Here is a 25,657-nt window from a genome sequence, read left to right as displayed (position 1 = left end):
AGATACTATCTGTGCACCACACACACACACACACACACACACACACAGTACTATACAGGGTCCTCTCAGTCTCCATACAATCAAAACAAAATGGTGAAATGGAAAGACACAGGAAGGATCCAAGTGAAGGCATACATCAAGATGTTTGAATGTATTCTTGTTGCGTTCTTAACCCAACACCTAGCGACCTCGTCAAGACATTTGAACCTCTTTGCGTAACGGTTAAGGTGTTGGCTTGACAGTCTCTGGACCCGTGTTCGAGATCTGGTCAGGATTACCCCCAGAATTCCCTACATTGGTGTCAGAAGTGGGATAGCCATCGGAGAGGCATGTACATGTGAGGGGCATGGTACAGAGAAGCGTGGGATCACGCTTTCCCAAAGGAAGGGTTAATGTACAATGTAGCGACCTTAACCCAACACCAACCTAGTCAAGAGGTTCACCTCTTTGCGTAATGGTTGAGGTGTTGGCTTGACAGTCATTGGACACAGGTTCAAGTCCCGGTCGGCGCTACCTACCAAATTCGCTACATTATCAATAAAAGGCTATTCCAATGAATTCAACAATCTCCATGATACGTTTTGGTGAAGACATTAAATTGTAGGAGCAGGAATAGTGAAACCAAAGATACTTCCCCTTTCATCTGTGGTGACCTTATCCTAATACTCCCGGCCAATTCAATTCCATCATTAGTTTGGTTTAATCCACTCTTTCATAATATTGACTTTGTGGAGTGTGGTGGATGGGCAACATTCTCTCTCTCACTCACACACCTTCCAGCTGTCAAAAGCCAACTCAATTTAAACCACAAAAAAATGCAAAATGCTGTTTAGGCTACTCACTAACCTCAATCAGCTCTCTTGAATCTGTTTTTTTTTTTAGGCTAAAACAAACCAACTATTCGCTTTCGATTATGCTAAAACGTGCATGCAAACTGTATGCAAATGCAGCTATATACACAATGCCACTGTTGTCTCAAAGGTTTATTGATATATGCATGCATCAACTTACACTGTGATGATGCTGAAGATTCGATGTTCCCCTGATATGAAATCACAACATGAAGACTGAAGTTCTGGCTAGACAGCTAAACACTAGCTAACAACAGCAACTTGTTTTCTAGATATCTGTAACTACAAATTCAGTACGCTATGGACTGCTTGTGAAGCAGACATATTTCCAGGCTATAAGGAATTCCCGACGTGTTTTATATAAAGAAAAATGAAACAAATCTTCACAAACGAACATCCAAGCCCGCTTAGCCAGCTTGCTAGAAAGAAACCGCTAGCTGTATGTGTTTTGGGGCGGAAAGGAGATTTCAGTGCCGTCTCTAGGCAACCACAAGCTTCACCCTCAACTTTTCAGCTGAGCACAGCTGCTTAGCTTGTAAGCAACGACGCTAGCTATCTGGTTCCGTGTACCAAGAGAAAGTCATCTACACATTAGTATTTTGGCCTTTTCCCCATAATTTGGCTTGTTTGTTACAACAATTTTGGAACATTTTTATAATAATGCATTTATTTTCAGCTAAACTGGCCACGTGAAATCTAGATGTCTGTTCTCGCGACACTCGGGAAGGAACGCTGGCCTCCTTCTTCTTCTTCTTCTTCTTCTTCTATGAGGTTTAACGGCAGTTGGTATCCAATTTGTTGCATTACCGCCACCTACTAGACTGGAGTACTCCCTTATACTTTGCTTGAAAAATAAAAATGCACTAAATAAATATCCTATCATCTAACACTACACTCACTCATTTTAAAATGATATAAAATAAATTAACACCACCCTACTCCACTAATTGCATGTATTTATTCCTACCTCATGCCATCATCCTGAAAGGATGGGACAACACCACTTAGCACACCCTGTAACTCTTCCGGTCTTGCACACCCAAATACCTCTCTACAGCTGCCACCACAACCTCCATTTTCTACGACTTCTGTTCCATCCCTGCAGTACAGTTGATAACCATTACTATAAATGCTAAAAATCCAATCTCAATCTGAAACTTATATCACGTTTTGTCCTGTCCCTCTGTACTGGTATACCTCTACTACTCTCCCCACTCCTCCCCCTTAATCCATCTTCCTCTACTGTCTTCACTGCCTCAGCATATGACAACTTCTGCACTACTCTAACCCTGGAAACCCCACCTGCCTCTCTCTCGCACGGGACATTTCTGATCCCCAGCCCCATGGGCACCCGACAATTAACACATTCCACTACTTTCCCCAATACTACACATTCCTTTGTCTCATGCCCTTCTGCACATTTCACACACCTTGGACCCTCCCTCCTACACACTGCTGCCACATGCCCATAAGCTTGACACCTGTAACAATGTAATGTACTCGGTACAAACAATCGTACAGGATAACTTATATATCCTAACTTCCCATTGTCGGGCAAAGACTCAACATCAAAACTCAAAAGAACAGACAATGACTCTTCTGTTTCTCCACTCGTCACCTTGTCTGCGTCACATCAAATGGCGAGCATCACAAACACCGGGAATATTTCCCCTCAGCTGGTCAACTTTTATATGTACTGCTTCCCCAGTTATCCCTCCTTTCATTGGTGCCCTTTTCTTGAGAACAAAACAATTCACTTTTCTTGCTTCCCATTCATTTGATTCCGATTCTCCCTCTGACCAACAGAAACACAAACAATTATCACTCGACTCTTCTGGTTACCCTCACCGATTCCACATGACCCAACCCTTTTTTCACCCACCGTGGAACCACAAATGGATCAGCCAAAAGGCAAGAGTCCACTTTTTCCATAAACTCCACTTCTACTGTCACAGACTCATCTTTCTCCTGATCCTTGGTGCATAGCTCGGTCCACGATAACTTCACCACACTTACCACCTCCAATACTTCACCCTCGTTCATTTCAATTTCTTGTCCTGTCTTCAGCTCCCTCTGCTTACACTTTCTACCATTCTTCTTTAACAAACCATCTCCCTTTTCCCACCATTTTTATCCGACTCAAACTCACCTCACCTCTTCATCCCTCCCAGACCTCCTCTCACCCTCTTCTTCCCTCCCAGACCTCCTCTCACCCTCTTCTTCCCTCCCAGACCTCCTCTCACCCTGTTCTTCCCTCCCAGACCTCCTCTCACCCTCTTCTTCCCTCCCAGACCTCCTCTCCCTCTCTTCTTCCCTCCCAGACCTCCTCTCCCTCTCTTCTTCCCTCCCAGACTTCCTCTCACCCTCTTCTTCCCTCCCAGACCTCCTCTCACCCTGTTCTTCCCTCCCAGACCTCCTCTCCCTCTCTTCTTCCCTCCCAGACCTCCTCTCCCTCTCTTCTTCCCTCCCAGACCTCCTCTCACCCTCTTCTTCCCTCTCAGACCTCCTCTCACCCTCTTCTTCCCTCCCAGACCTCCTCTCCCTCTCTTCTTCCCTCCCATACCTCCTCTCACCCTCTTCTTCCCTCCCATACCTCCTCTCACCCTCTTCTTCCCTCCCAGACCTCCTCTCACCCTGTTCTTCCCTCCCAGACCTCCTCTCCCTCTCTTCTTCCCTCCCAGACCTCCTCTCACCCTCTTCTTCCCTCCCAGACCTCCTCTCACCCTCTTCTTCCCTCCCAGACCTCCTCTCCCTCTCTTCTTCCCTCCCAGACCTCCTCTCACCCTCTTCTTCCCTCCCAGACCTCCTCTCACCCTCTTCTTCCCTCCCAGACCTCCTCTCCCTCTCTTCTTCCCTCCCAGACCTCCTCTCACCCTCTTCTTCCCTCCCAGACCTCCTCTCACCCTCTTCTTCCCTCTCAGACCTCCTCTCACCCTCTTCTTCCCTCCCAGACCTCCACTCACACTCTTCTTCCCTCCCAGACCTCCTCTCACCCTCTTCTTCCCTCCCAGACCTCCTCTCCCTCTCTTCTTCCCTCCCAGACCTCCTCTCCCTCTCTTCTTCCCTCCCAGACCTCCTCTCCCTCTCTTCTTCCCTCCCAGACCTCCTCTCACCCTCTTCTTCCCTCCCAGACCTCCTCTCCCTCTCTTCTTCCCTCCCAGACCTCCTCTCACCCTCTTCTTCCCTCCCAGACCTCCTCTCACACTCTTCTTCCCTCCCAGACCCCCTCTCCCTCTCTTTTTCTCTCCTTTCCTCCTCCATTTTCCAAGTATTCATCTCCTTATGATAATACTGCACTACTCCTGACAACCAGCTTGTTCTTGCTTCCTCTAGGGACTCCACTTCCGCCGAAGCATCCTCCCTCCTCCCTCCACCATCCTCCCTCCTCCCTCCACCCTCCTCCCTGATACCGTTTTCATTTTCGTCCTGAACTCTGGCCAGTGTTGCCAACTGTTTTTCAAGGACAGCAGCTGCTGTTCTTCTTCGTCTTCTGCTTCTTCTTCAGAGTTTAAGGTCGGTTGGCATCCAATATGTTGCATTACCGCCCCCAACTGGCCTATTATATGAATTCATTATACTTTGTATCTTCTCCTGCACCATGCCAGCGGCCTGTGAAGACAGGACACCAACACCCAACATACCCTATTACTCTTCTGAAGTCAAATAACAGTAGCTATTGGTTCTTCTTCTTCTTCAAGGTTTTATGGCAGACTAACCCTATTGAAATATTGCCGCCATCTACGGAACAGGGTATTTTTTAAAGTATTCCATTACGGGAAGGGGAGACCTGACATCATACAAAATACAAACAAAATATTTCAAAAACATAACACTCTATCAGTCACAGTTCAAATCCCATCCCTAAACAGGATCAGGTGCCTGTGAGGACAGAGCATTCATCAACAGGTTTCCTTGTAATGCCGCTGCTGTAAAATCCCAGAGTCCCAAAAAACACTCGGCCACACTCACAATGATGCCTATTTTCTCAGATGTTCTCTGATAACACCCTTGATAGGCACCCTGCTCAACCTGTCTTTCTCTCACCGGACACTTCTGATCTCCAGCACCATGGCTACTCCTACAGTTTATACACATAGCTTTTTCCACCTATACGACACATTGCTTTGTCTCATGCTCTCCTGCACACTTCTCACAACTAGGAATCTCCCTCCTACACACTGCTGCAACATGATCATAAGCTCGGCACCTAAAACACTGTAATGGGTTTGGGACAAAAGCTCTCACGGGATAACTGACACATTCTAACCTGACTTTGCCTGTTAAAGACATCTGCATCAAAACTTAGCAGGACAGACAGTGTCTTCTCTGTTTCACCACGCTCTCCACCGCGTCTGGGTCGCACAAAACCTCAGTTGATCCTCCTAACGCCACTCTAGGCGCCACTTGATCCTCCTAACGCCACTCCTCCTCCTAACACTTAACGCCACTCTAGGTTTCACTCCTTTCAATGGTGCCTTGCTCCAGAGAGAAAAGCAATTCATAGTTATTTACCCTAGTCGTGTGGTGTGGAGCGCCGCGCTCCTTCTGGACAGTAGAAACTCAAAAAATCTACACATGTCCACTTTGAGTCACTTTCACCAACCCAACAGTCCCCAACCTCTTCTCCACCCAAAACTCTCACTCCCACTGGGACAAAATGATCTTTATCATCATTGGGACAAGGCTCGACCTCGGCCGTCCTCACCTCACCTGCCACCACAGGTAATTCATCCTTTCTCCCTACACTGGCCCTCTTTAAGCTTTCTATACTATACACACCACTCCTTTCAGTGTCGCGATCTCTCCTCTTCCTATGTCCTTCCACTACAGACCTCTCAGATCCTTGACCCTCATCCTCCCGATCTATATAATCAGACCTGTCAGACATATTGATCTCATTCCAGCACATCTGTTGCTTCTCTAACTTCTCTCCATCACTTTGTCTGCATGAGGCTCAAACCCGGCGGTCTTTACCGCACCTGCCACCGCAGTTAATTCATCCTCACTGTCGCCACGATCGATTTCCTTCTGCAACTCTTTCAGAAGTTCTGTGTAATTCCCCATTCCAAATTCTATCAAAACATATTCTACTTTTCTCCCTTTTTTCTGTCCTCCACCTTCATCAGGTCTTCCAGAAGGTTTGTGCATTTCTCCCCTCCATATTTACTCAAATCAAATGTACTCATAATATTACTCATATGTTCCACTTTTCTCCTTTTTTCCTGCCCGCCATCTTATCGACAACGTTCCCTCCACAATACCCATGCACCTTTCTCTCTCTTATCACCTCAACCCCTTCTCTCCCTCCTCCTCTTCCCTCCTTCCTCATCTTCTCTCCCTCCTCCTCTTCTCTCCCTCCTCCTCTTCCCTCCCTCCTCCTCTTCTCTCCCTCCTCCTCTTCTCTCCCTCCTCTTCTCTCCCTCCTCCTCTTCCCTCCCTCCTCCTCTTCTCTCCCTCCTCCTCTTCCATCCCTCCTCCTCTTCTCTCCCTCCTCCTCCTCTTCCCTCCCTCCTCCTCTTCCCTCCCTCTTCCTCTTCTCTCCCTCCTCTTCTCTCCCTCCTCCTCTTCCCTCCCTCCTCCTCTTCCCTCCCTCCTCCTCTTCTCTCCCTTCTCCTCTTCCCTCCCTCCTCCTCTCCTCCCTCCCTCCTCCTCTTCCCTCCCTCCTCCTCTTCCCTCCCTCCTCCTCTTCTCTCCCTCCTCCTCTTCCATCCTTCCTCCTCTTCCCTCCCTCCTCCTCTTCCCTCCCTCCTCCTCTTTCCTCCCTCCTCTTCTCTCCCTCCTCCTCTTCCCTCCCTCCTCTTCCCTCCCTCCCTCCTCCTCTTCTCTCCCTCCTCCTCTTCCATCCTTCCTCCTCTTCCCTCCCTCCTCCTCTTCCCTCCCTCCTCCTCTTCCCTCCCTCCTCCTCTTCCCTCCCTCCTCCTCTTCTCTCCCTCCTCCTCTTCCATCCTTCCTCCTCTTCCCTCCCTCCTCCTCTTCCATCCTTCCTCCTCTTCCCTCCCTCCTCCTCTTCCCTCCCTCCTCCTCTTCCCTCCCTCCTCCTCTTCTCTCCCTCCTCGTCTCTCCCTCCTCCTCTTCTCTCCCTCCTGATCTTCCATCCCTCCTCATCTTCCCTCCCTCCTCCTCTTCCCTCCCTCCTCCTCTTCCCTCCCTCCTCCTCTTCTCTCCCTCCTCCTCTTCTCTCCCTCCTCTTCTCTCCCTCCTCCTCTTCCCTCCCTCCTCCTCTTCTCTCCCTCCTCCTCTTCCCTCCCTCCTCCTCTTCCCTCCCTCCCTCCTCTTCTCTCCCTCCTCCTCTTCCCTCCCTCCTCCTCTTCCCTCCCTCCTCTTCTCTCCCTCCTCCTCTTCCATCCTTCCTCCTCTTCCCTCCCTCCTCCTCTTCCCTCCCTCCTCCTCTTCCCTCCCTCCTCCTTTCTCTCCCTCCTCCTCTTCCATCCTTCCTCCTCTTCCCTCCCTCCTCCTCTTCCCTCCCTCCTCCTCTTCCATCCTTCCTCCTCTTCCCTCCCTCCTCTTTCCATCCTTCCTCCTCTTCCCTCCCTCCTCCTCTTCCCTCCCTCCTCCTCTTCCCTCCCTCCTCCTCTTCCCTCCCTCCTCCTCTTCTCTCCCTCCTCCTCCCTCCTCCTCTCTCTCCCTCCTGATCTTCCATCCCTCCTCCTCTTCCCTCCCTCCTCCTCTTCCTCCCTCCTCCTCCCTCCCTCCTCCTCTTCTCTCCCTCCTCTTCTTCCCTCCTCCCTCTCTCCCTCCTGATCTTCCCTCCCTCCTCCTCTTCCCTCCCTCCTCCTCTTCCCTCCCTCCTCTTCTCTCCCTCCTCCCTCTTCCCTCCCTCCTCTTCCCTCCCTCTTCCTCTTCTCTCCCTCCTGATCTTCCATCCCTCCTCCTCTTCCCTCCCTCCTCCTCTTCCCTCCCTCCTCTTCTCTCCCTCCTCCTCTTCCCTCCCTCCTCTTCCCTCCCTCCTTCCTCTTCTCTCCCTCCTCCTCTTCCATCCCTCCTCCTCTTCCCTCCCTCCTCCTCTTCCCTCCTCCTCCTCTCTCTCCCTCCTCCTCTTCTCTCCCTCCTCATCTTCCATCCTTCCTCCTCTTCCCTCCCTCCTCCTCTTCCCTCCCTCCTCCTCTTCCCTCCCCCTCCTCTTCCCTCCCTCCTCCTCTTCTCTCCCTCCTCTTCCCTCCCTCCTCCTCTTCCCTCCCTCCTTCTTCCCTCCCTCCTCCTCTCCCTCCTCCCCTCCTCCTCCTCTTCTCTCCCTCCCTCCTCTTCTCTCCCTCCCTTCCCTCCCTCCTCCTCTTCCCTCCCTCCTCTTCTCCCTCCCTCCTCCTCTTCCCTCCCTCCTCATCTTCCCTCCCTCCTCCTCTTCCCTCCCTCCTCCTCTTCCCTCCCTCCTCTTCTCTCCCTCCCTCCTCTTCCTCCTCTTCTCTCCCTCCTCCTCTTCCATCCTTCCTCCTCTTCCCTCCCTCCTCCTCTTCCCTCCCTCCTCCTCTTCCCTCCCTCCTCCTCTTCCCTCCCTCCTCCTCTTCCATCCTTCCTCCTCTTCCCTCCCTCCTCCTCTTCCCTCCCTCCTCCTCTTCTCTCCCTCCTCCTCTTCCATCCTCCTCCTCTTCCCTCCCTCCTCCTCTTCCCTCCCTCCTCCTCTTCTCTCCCTCCTCTTCTCTCCCTCCTCCTCTTCTCTCCCTCCTGATCTTCCCTCCCTCCTCCTCTTCCCTCCCTCCTCCTCTTCCCTCCCTCCTCTTCTCTCCCTCCTCCTCTTCCCTCCCTCCTCCTCTTCCCTCCCTCTTCCTCTTCTCTCCCTCCTCCTCTTCCATCCCTCCTCCTCTTCCCTCCCTCCTCCTCTTCCCTCCCTCCTCCTCTTCCCTCCCTCCTCCTCTTCTCTCCCTCCTCTTCTCTCCCTCCTCATCTTCCATCCTTCCTCCTCTTCCCTCCCTCCTCCTCTTCCCTCCCTCCTCCTCTTCTCTCCCTCCTCTTCCCTCCCTCCTCCTCTTCTCTCCCTCCTCCTCTTCCATCCTTCCTCCTCTTCCCTCCCTCCTCCTCTTCCCTCCCTCCTCCTCTTCCCTCCCTCCTCCTCTTCTCTCCCTCCTCTTCTCTCCCTCCTCCTCTTCTCTCCCTCCCTCCTCCACTCCCTCCTCTTCTCTCCCTCCTCTTCCCTCCCTCCTCCTCTTCTCTCCCTCATCTTCCCTCCCTCCTCCTCTTCCCTCCCTCCTCCTCTTCCCTCCCTCCTCCTCTTCCCTCCCTCCTCCTCTTCCCTCCCTCCTCATCTTCCCTCCCTCCCCATAGCCGTTGGTTGCTCCATTAATCGCTAGATTACGTTACATTTGTTTTCGGCTTATGCTGTCCCTGTCTCTCATACAATGATACATTCTCAAAAGTTAAACTAAATAGCAGTAGTGTGTATTTATGGATGCCAAGGGAAGTCAGGCTTCCCTAAGAAATTGACCAAGAAATAATCATATATATTTTTTAAAGTATCTTTCATCTGTCTGTGTTTGATAATTTTCCTTCAATTTTCTTAGACGCTGAATGTATCCCTCCAGGAAAAGCATCCGAGCGAGTGAAACAGTTCCCCTTTGTCTCTGTATGTGTAGGCCATCTATCTGTCTCGTCAAAAAGAGTAGCCTTAAAAAATATATATATATTTATAAAGCCAGTCAGCGTTGAGGTAAACTGAGTAAGCTTGAATGGACCTGGTGTCAAGGGAAGCCAGTTTAGATTTGGCTTCCCACCAATCACAAGCTAAACTCATTTACAGAAAAAAAAAAATTAATTGTTGCATCTCATTGTGTCATTGTCCTCCGGTTGGCTAGCCAGCTAGCTAAAATCATCCCTTTCCTCAATTAGCCATGGATGGAGATAAGGATTTGGTTGTGGCTTTACTTAATTCTCTGTACTGGCCAATGATTATAACAGAGATTCTGATCTAACCATAATGCATACATTGTGCCCCTGAGTAGGCTAATGTTAACTAGCTGGCCTGGCACATCATTTCCTGTGAAAGGAAGTTAGACTAGCGTGCAAACATTTGAGCCAGGTAGACAACACAAACTAAAAGCATGTACTGTATGACAGAGTCATGAAAGAGAGGAGGATGTTGAAATATTGAAGTTGAAATGATGCTGGAATAGTGGAGGGCAGCTCCTGTTGCAGTAACTCTCCGTGGTTCTAAATCCATAGCTGTTGAGTAGTCCAAAACGGTCGTAAACATTCACTTGCTTTACCATACTGTAGTAGGTCACGCAACTGTTTGTTTGTGTACTTCACCATACAGATGTCGCTCTCTGGTTTTGTGATGAAACAAAGGTGTGGTTGAATGTATTCTGCCACTGTGTCTTCTTATTGTCTCGGCCTTTAGGCCTGTATATCAGAGTGGCAAGGGATATGAACTAACAGGTTATAGACAAAACAACACAATTATCACAACACAATTATCTTAATTATAACAACACAATCATCTTAATTATCACAACACAATTATCTTAATTATCACAACACAATTATCTTAATTATCACAACACAATTATCTTAATTATCACAACACATGTAATATGGGTTTTTCTCCTGACTTGGCTTCCTCAGGGATTTTATCCATTCACCACTACTGCTAAATGGAATGTTTCAAGGAGAACAAACTTGAACTAATTAAAAGCACAGAAGAAAAACAAACAGATTAAAGTATATCATTTAAAATATATTTAGTTTTGCTTTTATTATTTATCCCTTGGAGAGCTGTGGTGTCATTTAACAACAAAGGAACCGATTGAATCAATGAACTCGCTGCTGCAGAGGGGAGAGGACGGAGAGGCTGACGAGGACATAGAGGTGGGAGAAGGGGCGCAAGTGACACACGCAGCAGCCGGCGGAGGCGCATAGCTGAACTCACACACACACACGCAAACAAACAGGGAAGGAGCTAAATCATCAAAAAGTCGCTGGGGCAGCCTTAAAAAGTAGCTACATTTGTCGTTATACTTTTTTACCAATAAAATCCGTTAGAGGGGAATGAAAACTCTCTCAATCTAACAACAAAGTCGCTAAATTGGCATCACTTGCTCCGACACCTTTGGCGAGCAGTGGAGCTATATAAAAAATATACATACAAATGATAGCTTTTCAACAGAAGTTAAAGTATCCTTATTTCAACTGAATAAATCAATCAAATACAAATATGCAAGAGACAGTTTGGGACTTTTTGTAATTAGTAAATAAAAGGGGACTTTAAATGTTAGTACTGAATAAGGGGTAAAGTAGTTATTTATTCCCCTGTCAACCTCATTAACTTTAAAAAGGTCAACGTACACAGCTGAAGCATACTGCACTGTCAAAGATGTGTATAACTAACCCAGCGTACTGTACTGTCTTTGGTACTATCACAGATAGAACAATGAGAGTTAGTTATACAAATATTTGGTACTACTGTCTTTGGCTGAAGGATTTCCGACTACATTTCCCGAGAGCCACCAGCTTTGCGGCGCATGCCTATAAACGATTTACTGGCCACCTCGTGATCACTCTGATTTCAAGAAATAGGGGTGACCTCTTGTTGCGAGAACAGTGGGAGAATAGTCCAAGTTACCATACAAAGATGGTAAGTAGCAAACAAAAGTTGTATTAACTTTGTTTACGGAACTTTAGCTTTACTGAAATGATAAATGCACATACATGCTATAGTATGTACGCTGACAGCGAGGTGGCTTTTCGTTCGCTTGTTGCCAGCAACCAACGCTTGCTTGCTTCAAGTAATATGGCAAACCTAATTTATACAGTAACTAGTTAGTTACCGGTAACCAACTTTTCTAGCAATTTAAACATGTTTGTAAAATGATTTTTGCTTGTGATATGTTTAAAGACCAGTTGGAAGGAGTACAATCTATAATTCCTTGTTGGCAATGTGCCAGTCAATTTGGCACGTTCTAGTATAATCTAATTTTAACAGCTGTGTAGTATGCACATGTGGCTACATTTCTTTGACAAGGTCAAATTGACAGAATGTGTTAATGTGGCCTAGCGTTATCTAAGTAAGTTGTCTAATTATTGCATGCGACTTTCTCCCCAGCAATGCAATTGCTTGTTTTTGGACTCTACATTTGTGTGAAAGGGAAAAGGTTGAATGAATGGTAACAGTTTTCTACAGTAGCTATAAATATCTCGTCTCAGATGGCTCGAGGAGCGAGTTCTATTTTTAAATTCACCGTGGCTTACCTCGTGAGTTAATAAATCCCCACTCCGACATTGTCCGGTCACGGATCCCATATGGAATATCATTGTTGGAGACAATTCTAATACAGTTCTCTCTAGTATTCCTCAAAGGTATCCCACTCACCTCATTCCCATTTCATGTACACCTAATTTTTTTACCTGACTGTTGTTGACTGTTTTTCCTATACAAGCTCATTGATATTACATAGCATTGATATTATTGTAAAACTTCCCAAATGCCTGGTTCACCTCCAATATTTTAATATGTGCCCCTGTGTTTGGTTGTGTTCTTTTGTCAACAAATGGAAGAAAATTAACTGAAACGGGGACTTAGTACCTGAACTTGTCCAAAAATAAATACATTTGTATTCCATTGTAACATTTTACTACAGGTTTTAGGCTAATTCACTCTGGATACGTGTCTAAATAACCTATGTGTAATGTGCCCTAATGAATAGGACCCAGATCTGTGTTTCTGTGTCTTGTGTTGCAGTCTGCTGAACCTGTTCGTGTTCTGGTGACCGGCGCTGCTGGGCAGATTGCCTACTCCTTGTTGTTTGGCATAGCCAAGGGAGATGTGTTCGGCAAAGATCAGGTAGAGGGAAGGAAGAAGCTTTGGCTTGACTTGCGTAATATCCCAGCTGATCCTGTTAGGGGTTGTCTATTGTCTGAAATTACACCCTATTCCCAATATAGTCCACTACTTACCCTATTTGCTCTGGTCAAAATGAGTGCACAATATAGGGTGCCATGTCAGATACCTCCTGTGTCAGTTAAATAAAATAAAAAATCATGACTGATGGGCAACATGCAGCATCACACACTACCCCTTCAGTCACACAGCCTGCAAAGCTTCACTCAAGGCTTTCATGTCCTTGAATTGCCTGAAATAGACCCACTAGCATACAGCCTACTGGCAGGTTCATAGTCCCTTCAGATAGTCATAACAAGCAGTGTTGTCAATGTAGTAATCATATGAACCATACACATCTGTTCAGTTAGCAATCTACCAGCCTGTAAGTCAACGGAAAGATGAATAGATCCTACTCATTTATCTACTCCTGTCATTTCATGGTCTCTCCTCTCAGCCAATCACCCTGATCTTGCTGGACATCACCCCCATGTTGCCAGTCCTGGATGGAGTGTGCATGGAGCTGCAGGACTGTGCCCTCCCACTCCTCAGAGGTAAACCATGGGGCAGACGACACTCACTGGACTGACGTGGCTTTGCTTTAGTTGAGGCACCAGTAGTATCTCCATCTCCATTGTGACTGGTATTTTTCTGTTGTCAATGGGTGGCGTCCTTGCTTTGTTCTCACCTCGGCTGTGAGGCCCCAGTATTAATGCTCAGGGCTGCAAAGACAATGTTCTCTCTGTGTATGGTGTGTTGCAAAGACAATGTTCAATGTGGGGTTGGGGGGGGGTGTCTGTAGTATGGTGACCCTGTGTCCCAAACAGATCTGGCTTCAAGCACTATTTTAAATTCTTTCAAATATTTTTAAGGTGTTTGCCAGATCGGTGGGATTTTCAGAATTGCCAGAATCTCGCAGTATCCCTTTAAAGCAGTTAACTGGCAACAGTCTGTCCCACAGACAACAGTAGCAGGACAAAGGGATTAATACAGGGTTCGCTGAAGCTAACTGTAAAAGCAAAAACGGTGTGACTGAGCTGATGAGGATGTAAGGTGTTGTGACGAAATGGGGATTGAAACAGGGAAAACCACACAATGTGATGGGAAAACAAACCCACGCCTTTGTTTCTCCATAGAGGCCACTTTCATTGTCAAGAGATCATGTCTGAAACATTGTGCTTGAAGGACTTAGCCTAATAAAGCACTCCTTAAAAAAACAAATTCCTGCTGTCCTCGATCATAATTACCCCCCCTTTTTGTTTCTATTTTTGCCTAAAATTACATTCTCAAATCGAACTGCATGTAGCTCAGGACCTGAAGCAAGGATAGGTGTATTCTTGATACCATTTGAAAGGAAACACTTTGACGTTTGTGGAAATGTCAAATTAATGTAGGAGAATATAACACATTGTATTATCTTTAACCAAATCTAAAGAAAAAACATGCTGTTTTTGTACCATCTTTGAAATGCAAGACAATGGCCATGTTTTATTCCAGCCCAGGTGCAATTTAGATTTTGGCCACTAGATGGCTGCGGTGCATGTGAGGTTTTAGACTGATCCAATGAACATTGCATTGCTGGTCAAAATGTTGTATCAAGACTGCCCAAATGTGCCTAATTGGTTTATTAATACATTTAAGTTCATAACTATGTGCTCTCAAACAATAGCATGGTATTATTTCAGTAATAGCTACTGTAAATTGAACAGTGCAGTTAGATTAACAAGATTTGAAGTTTTCTGCAAATACAGATATGTCTGTCCTGGGAAATGTTCTTGTTACTTACAACCTCAGGCTAATGTGATTAGCCTATGTTAGCTCAACCGTCCTGTAAGGGGACCCACCGAGCCTGTAGAGATTAATTAGACACCACTGTAGTAAAACCTTAAACAATTAAGTGGTCTTTATTATCCTGTTTTTCCTTCTGTTTGTTGGTCGTCCATGTGCTGCCCATTGAACCAACCCTGGTCTGTTGTATTTTTGATTCGTCTAGAGGTCATTCTCACAGACAAGGAAAGAAACCTACAAGTGTCTTTATAGAACACGTTCAGATAGTCCCTCCCTTTTCTTGCTTTTTTTCTGACTATTTGATTCCGACTGAACAAGCCGCTGTTTATTCCATCTGTTTTCAGAGGTCATCCCCACGGACAAGGAGGAGGTTGCCTTTAAGGATCTGGACGCTGCTATCCTGGTGGGCTCCATGCCCAGGAGAGAGGGTATGGAGAGGAAGGATCTGCTCAAGGCTAACGTGGCCATCTTCAAGAGCCAGGGGGCCGCGCTGGAGAAGTATGCCAAGAAAACTGTCAAGGTGAGATAATAGCCAGAGCCCAACAGACAGGGTTTGTTTGTGTGGGGTCTCTGGTGACTGTCAATGTGTCCCTAAATGTCAATGCAGACTTAGCTGTCTCAACACTAGCAGGTACCCTGTGTTTGTGGTATAGTGTAAGCCATGTGTCCTTAGACCTAGAGAGGACTCGTGATGCTGCACCTCAGAGCTGTTGAAATTCAGTTCACGTGTTGGGCTCTTAATTCCCATGGAAAGACTGGCCTGGAATGCCATTGGTGTGTGTGTGCGTTGTTTGTGGGTTTGTTTTGTGAGCGTGTGTTTTGATTTAAAAAATCAAACTGCCTGCCTGTCTTAACACTAACCCACCTATCTGGTCTGCTTTGGTCTGTAAGCTTAACGTTGTATCCACCCTGGCTGGGTTCCATCCCAGGAGTTGGTCCACTTCTGTCTGGGTTCCATCCCAGGAGTTGGTCCACTTCTGTCTAGAAGCCTCTCATTGTATCCAGTCTGGCTGGGTTCCATCCCAGGAGTCAAGGGAGACATTCTGATTCTCTCCTGCTCCCCAAGTGTGCACTTGGACACTCATCTTCATGGATTTACAAAATAAATGGACTGGTGTGAGGAATATGGTGGAAACAAGAATTATAATGAATCATTTTAATAGTAGAGAGTAGGAACTCCGCCAAGGACTGGACTGTCCCGACTAAGTGCCAGTGGAACTGTGGGTGTGTAGTGAGGAGGCCTTTTGGCCTCGACACTGATCTAGCAACAGGTGTTGGGCTGTCAGACTGACGAGTGTGACTGCTTGTGTGTGTGTGCTGGCACTTGTCCTGCACCCTTGTCATTTCTTCCCCAAGTGACCTTGTTGCAAAAACTTACCTTGTCTTCAGGCAGTGTGCAAGGCTGAAACTGCCATGATAGAACACTTTCAACCTTACACGCTGCCTGACTGTCTAGCGTGAGCGTCTTCAACCTTACACGCTGCCTGACTGTCTAGCGTGGCGCCTTCAACCTTACACGCTGCCTGACTGTCTAGCGTGGCGCCTTCAACCTTACACGCTGCCTGACTGTCTAGCGTGGCGCCTTCAACCTTACACGCTGCCTGACTGTCTAGCGTGGCGCCTTCAACCTTGCCCGTCCGGCAGCGAGGCGTTGGAATTTTCCCTCTACTCACAGGTGACTCCAGTTTCAAGTAACTTTAAAATATTTTTTTACTACATGGTAATCAGACACTCTAATACATGGCTATATTAAATTGATAATGGACAAAACATTTAAGTTGGACTGAAAGTGCAAACTATGACTTCATACATTTATTACATTCATATATATTTATATATATTTTTCACCTTTATATAACCAGGTAGGCTAGTTGAGAACAAGTTCTCATTTGCAACTGCGACCTGGCCAAGATAAAGCATAGCAGTGTGAACAGACAACAGAGTTACACATGGAGTCAACAATAAACAAGCCAATAACACAATAAACAAAGCAATGACACCGTAGAAAAAAGAAAGTCTATATACAGTGTGTGCAAAAGGCATGAGGAGGTGGGCAATAAATAGGCCAAAGGAGCGAATAGTTACAATTTAGCAGATTAACACGAGTGATAAATGATCAGATGAACATGTGCAGGTAGAGATACTGGTGTGCAAAAGAGCAGAAAAGTAAATAAAATAAAAACAGTATGGGGATGAGGTAGGTAGATTGGGTGGGCTATATACCGATGGACTAATCACGTGGTATGACCTCTTAGTCTCACGTTGCCTTCAACGTCTCATTACTCTGCTGTTAACTATTAGGGATAGCCTGGCCAACAGCCAGTGAAATTGCAGAGCGCCAAATTCAAAAACCGATACTCATTATAGACATTCATTAAACATACAAGTGTTATACATCGGTTTAAAGATGAACTTCTTGTTAATCCAACCACGATGTCAGATTTCAAAAAGGCTTTACAGAGAAAGCAAACCATGTGATTATCTGAGAACCGCGCCCAGTAGACAAATCATTACTAACAGTTACCAGCCAAGTAGAGGAGTTACACAAGTCAGAAATAGCGATAAAATTAATCACTTACCTTTTGATCTTCACATGGTTACACTCACAAGTCCCTCTTTATGTCCATAAACCTCTGTTTTGTTGGTGTGTTTTGTTCAGTAATCCATTGGTACAAAGCGCCGTCACAGCAAGCAGACTAAATCAAAAGTACCATGAAAGCTTAAATGTCAAACGATGTTTATAATCAATCCTCGGGTTGTTTTTGTCATAAATAATCCATATTTCAACCGGACAAAAGCTTCTTCAATAGAAAAGGAAAAACAAAGGCGCACTCCCGGTCACGCGCAGGACACATCTCTAGAAATGTCCACTGTCCTCATTGAAAGTGCTGTATCTCCCTTATTTTTCAAAGTAAAAGCCTGGAATAATGCCTAAAGACTGGCCACATGTAGTGGAAGCCATACAGATCGTGAACTGGGTCCTAAGTCTTTTACATGGTGGATAGGCTTTCAATGGAAAACAGCCACTTCAATATGAATGCATTTCCTGGATGGATTTTCCTCAGGTTTTCACCTGCCATACCACTTCTGTTATACTCAGACTATTATTTTAACAGTTTTGGAAACCTTAGTGTTTTCTATCCAATACTACCATGCATATCCTACCTTCTGGGCCTCAGTAACAGGCAGTTTACATAGGGCACCTTGTTCATTCAAACTACTCAATACTGCCCCCGTTCTCAGAAAGGTTAAGTTAAAATGTGTGGTGCATCTCAATCTGCCAATGGCAGTCTTCCACATCTGCAGTCATGTTTGTCAGACCATGAGGCACTCTGACAATAAGTCTTCTCACAAACTGCTGTAGCATCCCAACTGTTTGGAAACTCTCCGATGAGACTCTCAGGAACATGATGGGTGGTCTCAGTTTTGTTCTACAAGCCTGACGGGACTCGTCTGTACCTTCTGTTAGTAGTGTCTGAACCGTTTGGGCTATAAACTGACCCCAGTGGAAAGGGGAGATTCTCCCCAACACCATGGTGTTTTCTGGCTTGCTCTGTGTGTGTGGTGTACGACTGTTTTATAACATGGCCTCTCCGTCAGGTCCTGGTGGTCGGTAACGCAGCCAACACCATGGTGTTTTCTGGCTTGCTCTGTGTGTGTGGTGTACGACTGTTTTCTAACATGGCCTCGCCATCAGGTCCTGGTGGTCGGTAACCCAGCCAACACCATGGTGTTTTCTGGCTTGCTCTGTGTGTGTGGTGTATGACTGTTTTATAACATGGCCTCTCCATCAGGTCCTGGTGGTCGGTAACCCAGCCAACACCATGGTGTTTTCTGGCTTGCTCTGTGTGTGTGGTGTATGACTGTTTTATAACATGGCCTCTCCTTGTCTCCGTCAGGTCCTGGTGGTCGGTAACCCAGCCAACACCATGGTGTTTTCTGGCTTGCTCTGTGTGTGTGGTGTACGACTGTTTTATAACATGGCCTCTCCGTCAGGTCCTGGTGGTCGGTAACCCAGCCAACACCAACTGTCTGATCGCAGCCAAGTCTGCCCCGTCCATCCCCAAGGAGAACTTCTCCTGCCTCACCCGTCTGGACCACAACCGAGCCCGCTCTCAGGTACCTGTGTGGAGAAGTGGCTATTGTTCCTTTGAACCCCTTGAACGAATAGTTACTCCAATCCCTGATGATGACCGAGTCTGTCTGTACTTGAACTGTAGTGGGTGTTTTTAAGTTTCATTGGGGGGGGGAACAAATAAAGTGTGTGTGGATTATGTGTCAATCACCACCTTCCGGAGACACCTGAAACCCCACCTCTTCAAGGAATACCTAGGATAGGATAAAGCAATCCTTCTCACCCCCCCTTAAATGATTTAGATGCACTATTGTAAAGTGGCTGTTCCACTGATGTCAGAAGGTGAATTCACCAATTTGTAAGTCGCTCTGGATAAGAGCGTCTGCTAAATGACTTAAAATGTAAATTATCTTAATAGATGGTAATATCATCCTTACACAGCTCTCTTGCCTCCCTCCCCCCCAGGTTGCGATGCGCTGCGGCGTGCCAGCCACCCAGGTAAAGAACGTGATCATCTGGGGCAACCATTCGTCCACCCAGTACCCAGACGTCCACCACTGCAAGGTGATATATAATTTATCACAATGTAATAATGAAGTGTTATTATACCACTGCAAGGCATTACACTGTGTAATATTATTTAACAATATGTCATTATTTTACTACACCAAGGTCAACATGGCGGGCAGCGACCTGGCCTGCTTCGACGCTGTTAAGGACGATGACTGGCTCAAAGGGGCCTTCATTTCTGTGAGTTTACTCTACTGTAAAACACATTTTCATCTGGCTGTGTGAACTTTAACCCCCCCCCCCCCTTTTCATTGGAAATGGTCCAAGGGAAAGTGACCTCTGACCTTCTCCATGTGTTTTGATAAGGGGAGAGGATTCCTGGAAAGATGATTTGAGATGGCTGAAGAAGACTATTGGAGTAGGGATGAGATATTTTGTAAGGCATCGCTCTTCCTCCCTCTCCTCTTCCTCCCTCTCCTCTTCCCCCTCTCCTCTTCCTCCCTCTTCCCCCCTCTCCTCTTCCCCCTCTCCTCTTCCCCCTCTCCTCTTCCCCCCCCCTCTCCTCTTCCCCCTCTCCTCCCCCCCCCCTCTCAGACAGTGCAGCAGAGGGGTGCTGCGGTTATCGCGGCCAGGAAGCTGTCCAGTGCCATGTCTGCAGCCAAGGCTATCTGTGATCACATGAGGGACATCTGGTCAGGCACTCCTGAGGTCAGCTAAGTGGGACAATTCTGTGGCTTTAAGATACAGATTTAGGATTAGTGTACCCTACCCAAATCTTCATTGTAAACATTTTAAGGCTATATTTAATAACTCCTAATCTATAGGGCACTCTACTGTTTAAAGTATGGATGAATCTCAATTCTTCACCCTTCTCCCAGAATGTGCACTCCTACAATTCCAGACAGTCATGGATGGTGTAATATTTGGCTGGAGTCCGTTGTTACATTTATGAGGTGTGTGCAGTTGCACACTTTGGGAAGAGGGTGGAGAATCGTGGTGCAGCCTGTCTTTAGGTTAATGGTTCCTGAACACAGTGTGGAGCAGCCTGTCTTTAGGTTAATGGTTGCTGAACAGTGTGGAGCAGCCTGTCTTTAGGTTAATGGTTGCTGAACAGTGTGGAGCAGCCTGTCTTTAGGTTAATGGTTGCTGAACAGTGGGAGCAGCCTGTCTTTAGGTTAATGGTTGCTGAACAGTGTGGAGCAGCCTGTCTTTAGGTTAATGGTTGCTGAACGCAGTGTGGAGCAGCCTGTCTTTAGGTTAATGGTTGCTGAACAGTGTGGAGCAGCCTGTCTTTAGGTTAATGGTTGCTGAACAGTGTGGAGCAGCCTGTCTTTAGGTTAATGGTTGCTGAACGCAGTGTGGAGCAGCCTGTCTTTAGGTTAATGGTTGCTGAACGCAGTGTGGAGCAGCCTGTCTTTAGGTTAATGGTTGCTGAACGCAGTGTGGAGCAGCCTGTCTTTAGGTTAATGGTTGCTGAACAGTGTGGAGCAGCCTGTCTTTAGGTTAATGGTTGCTGAACAGTGTGGAGCAGCCTGTCTTTAGGTTAATGGTTCCTGAACAGTGTGGTGCAGCCTGTCTTTAGGTTAATGGTTCCTGAACACAGCCCTAACCTCTGACCTCTTGTGTTTGCAGGGAGAGTTTGTCTCCATGGGTGTCTACTCCAGCAGTAACTCCTATGGTGTCGCTGAAGACCTCATCTACTCATTCCCTGTTCACATCAAGGTGAGACAGATCCCTGACACTCTGCACTCTACACCCCTCCATACTAAGGCTGCGTTTACATTGGAAGCACAATTCTGATCTTTTGCCCAATTATTGGCTAAAGATCTTATCTTATTGGGCGAAAGATCAGCTGTCATCACCACTTAACCAGAGAGCTCTGCTTCTATTGACTATAAACAGGTGCTTTAGTCTACGACCAACTACCTATTGCAGTGGGAAGTTGATCACTTTGGCCTATTATTCAATATACATTATTCTCCTGTCGTTGTTATCCTCAGGACAAGCAGTGGAAGATTGTGGACGGGTTGGCCATCAACGACTTCTCCCGAGGCAAGATGGACGCCACGGCAGCCGAGCTGGTGGAGGAGAGGGACACCGCCGTCACCTTCCTCAGCACTTGACTACGCTCCCAGCCACGGCAACCAACCCAGCAACAGCACTTGGACGCAGAACCCACTCCTCCAGACTCGCGTCTGTGATGCCGCATTCACGTGCTACTCGGAACTTAGGAAACTCTGGAATATCCAACTTGGAAGTTCCATATGATCGGTTTAACTTCATACGTTTTACAGCAAAATATTTTTTTTTTTTTTTTTTTAGACCTGAGTTTCTGGTCATTCTGATAGCACATGAACATGGCATGATACACTCACTGCTGCAGCTCTGTGTCCAAAACGTTAATGTTACACACTTCTGAACAGGTTATCCCTGTTTGGATGGTTACCATGCTTACCATGGAATGGAGAATTGTTATGGGTAGTTGATGCACTAGTTGTTACTATGACGATCATTGTTCAACTGTTTAAATTGTTGCTCAGTCAGAACAATAAAATCAGCAAACAATGTATTGTCCTTATAGTGTTTCTAGGTTTAACTTAATATTTGTGTGAAACAACTCTTGGTTAAATTATTATTTACCCTCTTTTTGTTTGTTTTGTATACTTATTTGGCATTTTCCCATTATGATATTTGACAATCTGAATGTGATCCACCTGTAATCCTACTATTTATAATTGTAGCAGGTGGTTATGGCATAGTCCTGCCACTGGGGGGTAGCACATTCTAATCTGTAAAACCCAGGACAGTAAAATGGATCTATGGTTAATTATGTTTCAAACATCTGGATATTATCTCCCTGGACTCACTCCTGACGAAACAATAAAACATTTATCAACTGATTCAGTCAATTTCACCATTTCTGCACAAATCAACATTTTATAAGTCCTATGAATAGTGTAACTCGCCACAGTATATATAATTATGTGCTTGCCAGCTCTCCTTTCAACAGTGCAGCATCTATAAAGTATTTAAAACAAATATTAAGATTAGCTGGAGGGAGTGTGCTCCATAAATGTTAAGTTATATATAGTTTACACCCAGAATGTCCTATATCAGATTGTCCTTGACTTGCATTGCTTTGTCACCTGTAGTTTAAAAGAAAATGTGGTCCTTCCATTTGAGTCGTAAGGACTTATGTACTTCAATTCAATCAGAACATTATTTAAAATCACTTTTGAGGGACCATGTTCGTAAGCATTCTGTAACTGAAATTTTTACTTACGTTCCATGTTAATAGTCTAGTTTCTAACCCAAATACCTGTAGGCCTAACTCTGGGATGGGCAACTCCAGGCCGGAGCCCCCCCCCCCCCCCTAGCAAACACAGCTGATAACTTTATTTGCGTTTTAAACTGAAGATGATCATTGGAGTCCGGTGTTTTAGCTGGGGGGGGAAAGTATGACACTAATCAGGCCTGCTCTAGCTATGAACCCATTAGTAACGTGTTCATTGACGTGGCATCAATGTCGTGGTTCTGGTGTTTGGGGTTCAGGAACGTCGTGAAAAACTGCATTTTCATTGGCCACAGCATTCGGATACAAGCTTTTCATTGGTCCTTGTTTTGATCAAATTCATCTATTATAGTGTTTTTGTGTGAACTAATTACTTAAATACCTGCCCAATATTCAATACAATGTGTTGCATGTCATTTTAATGTAAATAAACTCCCAAAGGGACATTAGTTGCGCTAATTTCACCGGTCTTCGCGGTTGTGTCCATACTTGGACAAGCCTATCGCACGATTTTCCTGTCGCCAACATCCTACAAGCCAAACAGTAAGGAAATGCATTTATTAGCTCAATTAAATTGTCCAATACCTTACTGGGTGCCAATAATCATAACTGTCGTCGTAAAAGAGAAGTTACAAGAGTAGCCCAATAGCACTACGAGTGGTTTGATCTTTGTAGGCCTATTATTGGGTAGGCTATCTACATTGTCATAGCATATTCTGAATGTATTGGAAAACGAATAGAAACAATAGCCAGTTGATCTGGTAATAATGTTGCAATGTTATTTTTTAAATCATGTATAATTCGTGTTTGATGTGTAGGTTATGCTATACAGTGGAAAAAACGTAATAACCTGTCCCCATCATTTCCGCATCCATCGTTCTGCATTCGGGAATGTAACTAACAAGTCGATTCGATATACCACTAGGCTACATTTATTTTAAGGTTAGGCTAGACCTATAGATCGGTTATTCGTGTGGGCCGGGTCTATGCTGGCTTTAACATGTTACTGATTTACTGTATATATATGATTGTCTACGCTAGGCTATCTTAATATATATATATATATAAGATATCATGGGGGCGAGGCTAAAGCAAGAGAGGGAGTATATTAGTAGAAGCAAATGCCGCGTTCAAACCCACTGGGAACTTGTGAAATCTCCGCCTTCAGTGCGTACATGACAACTGGGAACTCGGGGTGGCGGGGGGGGGAACTAGCTCCTACTGGAAAAAAATAGTTTTGAATCGTCATCCAATCTGGAATTCCAAGTAGGAAACTAGGGCATCTTTGTTGAGGTGCGATGTTTTTTTAACCTAAAGATCACTGACGTCATGATTTGGCCTTTTTTTATATTTATTTTTAAATTATTTTTTAGTTCCACGTTGTCTTGAAAGCACCAAAAGGTCCATAGCCAGTCCGGGAGGAAATGTGACGTGGTTTATTTGCCTGGGAAAGGGGCAGACCCGAAACCCGTACAAGGCATAGGCTAATTGTATTTGTGAAATATAGTCACACATAAATCCAATAGGAAGGCTACAGTCGGGCCGGGGGGTGCGTTTCATTAGGCTGAAGTCAAGTGAGATAAACGATTGATGGAATAAAGGTCGGGTTGTCACGCTTTGGAAAGTGCTGGCGGTGGAGGAATTGCGAAAAGGATTTCATTTGTGAGAGAGGAGTGCTCTCGCAAGTTATGTCTTCAGCAGTCCATTCTGCACTGGGGTGGCCGTATAGATGAATGACTCAATGACCATTTGGGGTCTTCTGGAATATGTCTTACATTTTATTGGACTATTTGACCAATTTCGTTTCAATATAGTTATAGTTGAATATCCTTGATAACTTGATACGCTGCCTAGTGGAAATACCGATTTTGGATTTGTACAGAACATTTGACCTCCATTAGGTGATTTCTGATTATTGAGCCTTTATAGCATTCTGGAATATGGCTCGTTATTTTGAAGGTAAGTGATTGTGTGGATGCAGCCTACTACAATGATGAAGAATGAATACCACAATGAATGTATTGAAAATAAGTTTAACAGCTTCTACTTGTACATTGTGTGGAGACACGGTCTAAAGTACCAACTAGTGTTATAATTTGAAGTACTATCCTCTGGGAATACAATGTACACATTGTTGTATTTTTTTTTTATCCAAATGAATTCAATGTAATTCAATAACAATGAATTGTCTTAGGCTACTTGGTTGAATGTTGCTATCACTTGAAAGGTACCTTAGTACCATTGGACCTCAGGCTGGGCCTAACAAATTAGCTCCCACTTCTTACTTTAATGTCCAATTCCAAACGTGCACGCTGACAGGTCAAGAATGGGTACCCCAACTAAATCGTCCATACCAGAGATAGCTGTTCTTTCTCCTCTGACATAATTAGAGTAATATAACAATAGTAGCTTATGTTATTTGAGAATGCAGTAGTTGGGCTACTCATTGCCGTTGTCCAATCAGGGCAGCAGTTTGGTAGCCTCAGCCTCTAGTTGGGCTACTCATTGCCGTTGTCCAATCAGGGCAGCAGTTTGGTAGCCTCAGCCTCTAGTTGGGATACTCATTGCTGTTGTTGTCCAATCAGGGCAGCAGTTTGGTAGCCTCAGCCTCTAGTTGGGCTACTCATTGCTGTTGTTGTCCAATCAGGGCAGCAGTTTGGTAGCCTCAGCCTCTAGTTGGGCTACTCATTGCTGTCGTTGTCCAATCAGGGCAGCAGTTTGGTAGCCTCAGCCTCTAGTTGGGCTACTCATTGCTGTCGTTGTCCAATCAGGCCAGCAGTTTGGTATCCTCGGCCTCTAGTTGGGCTACTCATGGCTGTGGTTGTCCAATCAGACCAGCAGTTTGGTAGACTCAGCCTCTAGTTGGGCTACTCATGGCTGTCGTTGTCCAATCAGGCCAGCAGTTTGGTATCCTCGGCCTCTAGTTGGGCTACTCATGGCTGTGGTTGTCCAATCAGACCAGCAGTTTGGTAGCCTCAGCCTCTAGTTGGGCTACTCATGGCTGTCATTGTCCAATCAGGCCAGCAGTTTGGTATCCTCGGTCTCTAGTTGGGCTACTCATGGCTGTTGTTGTTCAATCAGGGCTGCAGTTTGGTCGCCTCGGCCTCTAGTTGGGCTACTCATGGCTGTCGTTGTCCAATCAGGGCAGCAGTTTGGTAGCCTCAGCCTCTAGTTGGGCTACTCATGGCTGTCGTTGTCCAATCAGGGCAGCAGTTTGGTATCCTCGGCCTCTAGTTGGGCTACTCATTGCTGTTGTTGTCCAATCAGGGCAGCAGTTTGGTAGCCCCAGCCTGCCATATACTCACTCATTTTGGTTCTTGGTCGTCCGGGTCTAGCCG

At 46.0% G+C, this 25,657-nt stretch overlaps 2 protein-coding genes across 2 annotated transcripts in view; one reads left to right on the top strand and one right to left on the bottom strand.

The window, feature by feature from the left end:
• The window catches only part of LOC135511796 (WD repeat-containing and planar cell polarity effector protein fritz homolog), a 185,825-nt gene extending 184,518 nt beyond the window's left edge, over positions 1–1,307 (bottom strand). The window contains 1 exon segment of the mRNA XM_064933259.1: positions 1,012–1,307. The gene's annotated coding sequence lies outside the window, so the exon portion shown is untranslated.
• A 10,006-nt stretch (positions 1,308–11,313) lies between these two features.
• On the top strand, positions 11,314–21,927 carry LOC135511795 (malate dehydrogenase, cytoplasmic-like). The gene is made up of 10 exons (XM_064933258.1): positions 11,314–11,412; positions 12,517–12,618; positions 13,112–13,208; positions 14,787–14,962; positions 18,439–18,561; positions 18,983–19,081; positions 19,190–19,267; positions 19,622–19,735; positions 20,660–20,749; positions 21,028–21,927. Exons 1-10 carry the CDS (start codon positions 11,410–11,412, stop codon positions 21,148–21,150), a joined length of 1,005 nt encoding a protein of 334 aa, XP_064789330.1. The 5' UTR covers positions 11,314–11,409; the 3' UTR covers positions 21,151–21,927.
• Positions 21,928–25,657: the final 3,730 nt, after the last annotated feature.

Source organism: Oncorhynchus masou, chromosome 24 (assembly GCF_036934945.1).
Source record: "Oncorhynchus masou masou isolate Uvic2021 chromosome 24, UVic_Omas_1.1, whole genome shotgun sequence".
NCBI lineage: Eukaryota > Metazoa > Chordata > Actinopteri > Salmoniformes > Salmonidae > Oncorhynchus > Oncorhynchus masou.
The sequence above is the reverse complement of the archived record's forward strand: the minus strand, read 5'-3'. Positions and strand labels throughout refer to the sequence as shown.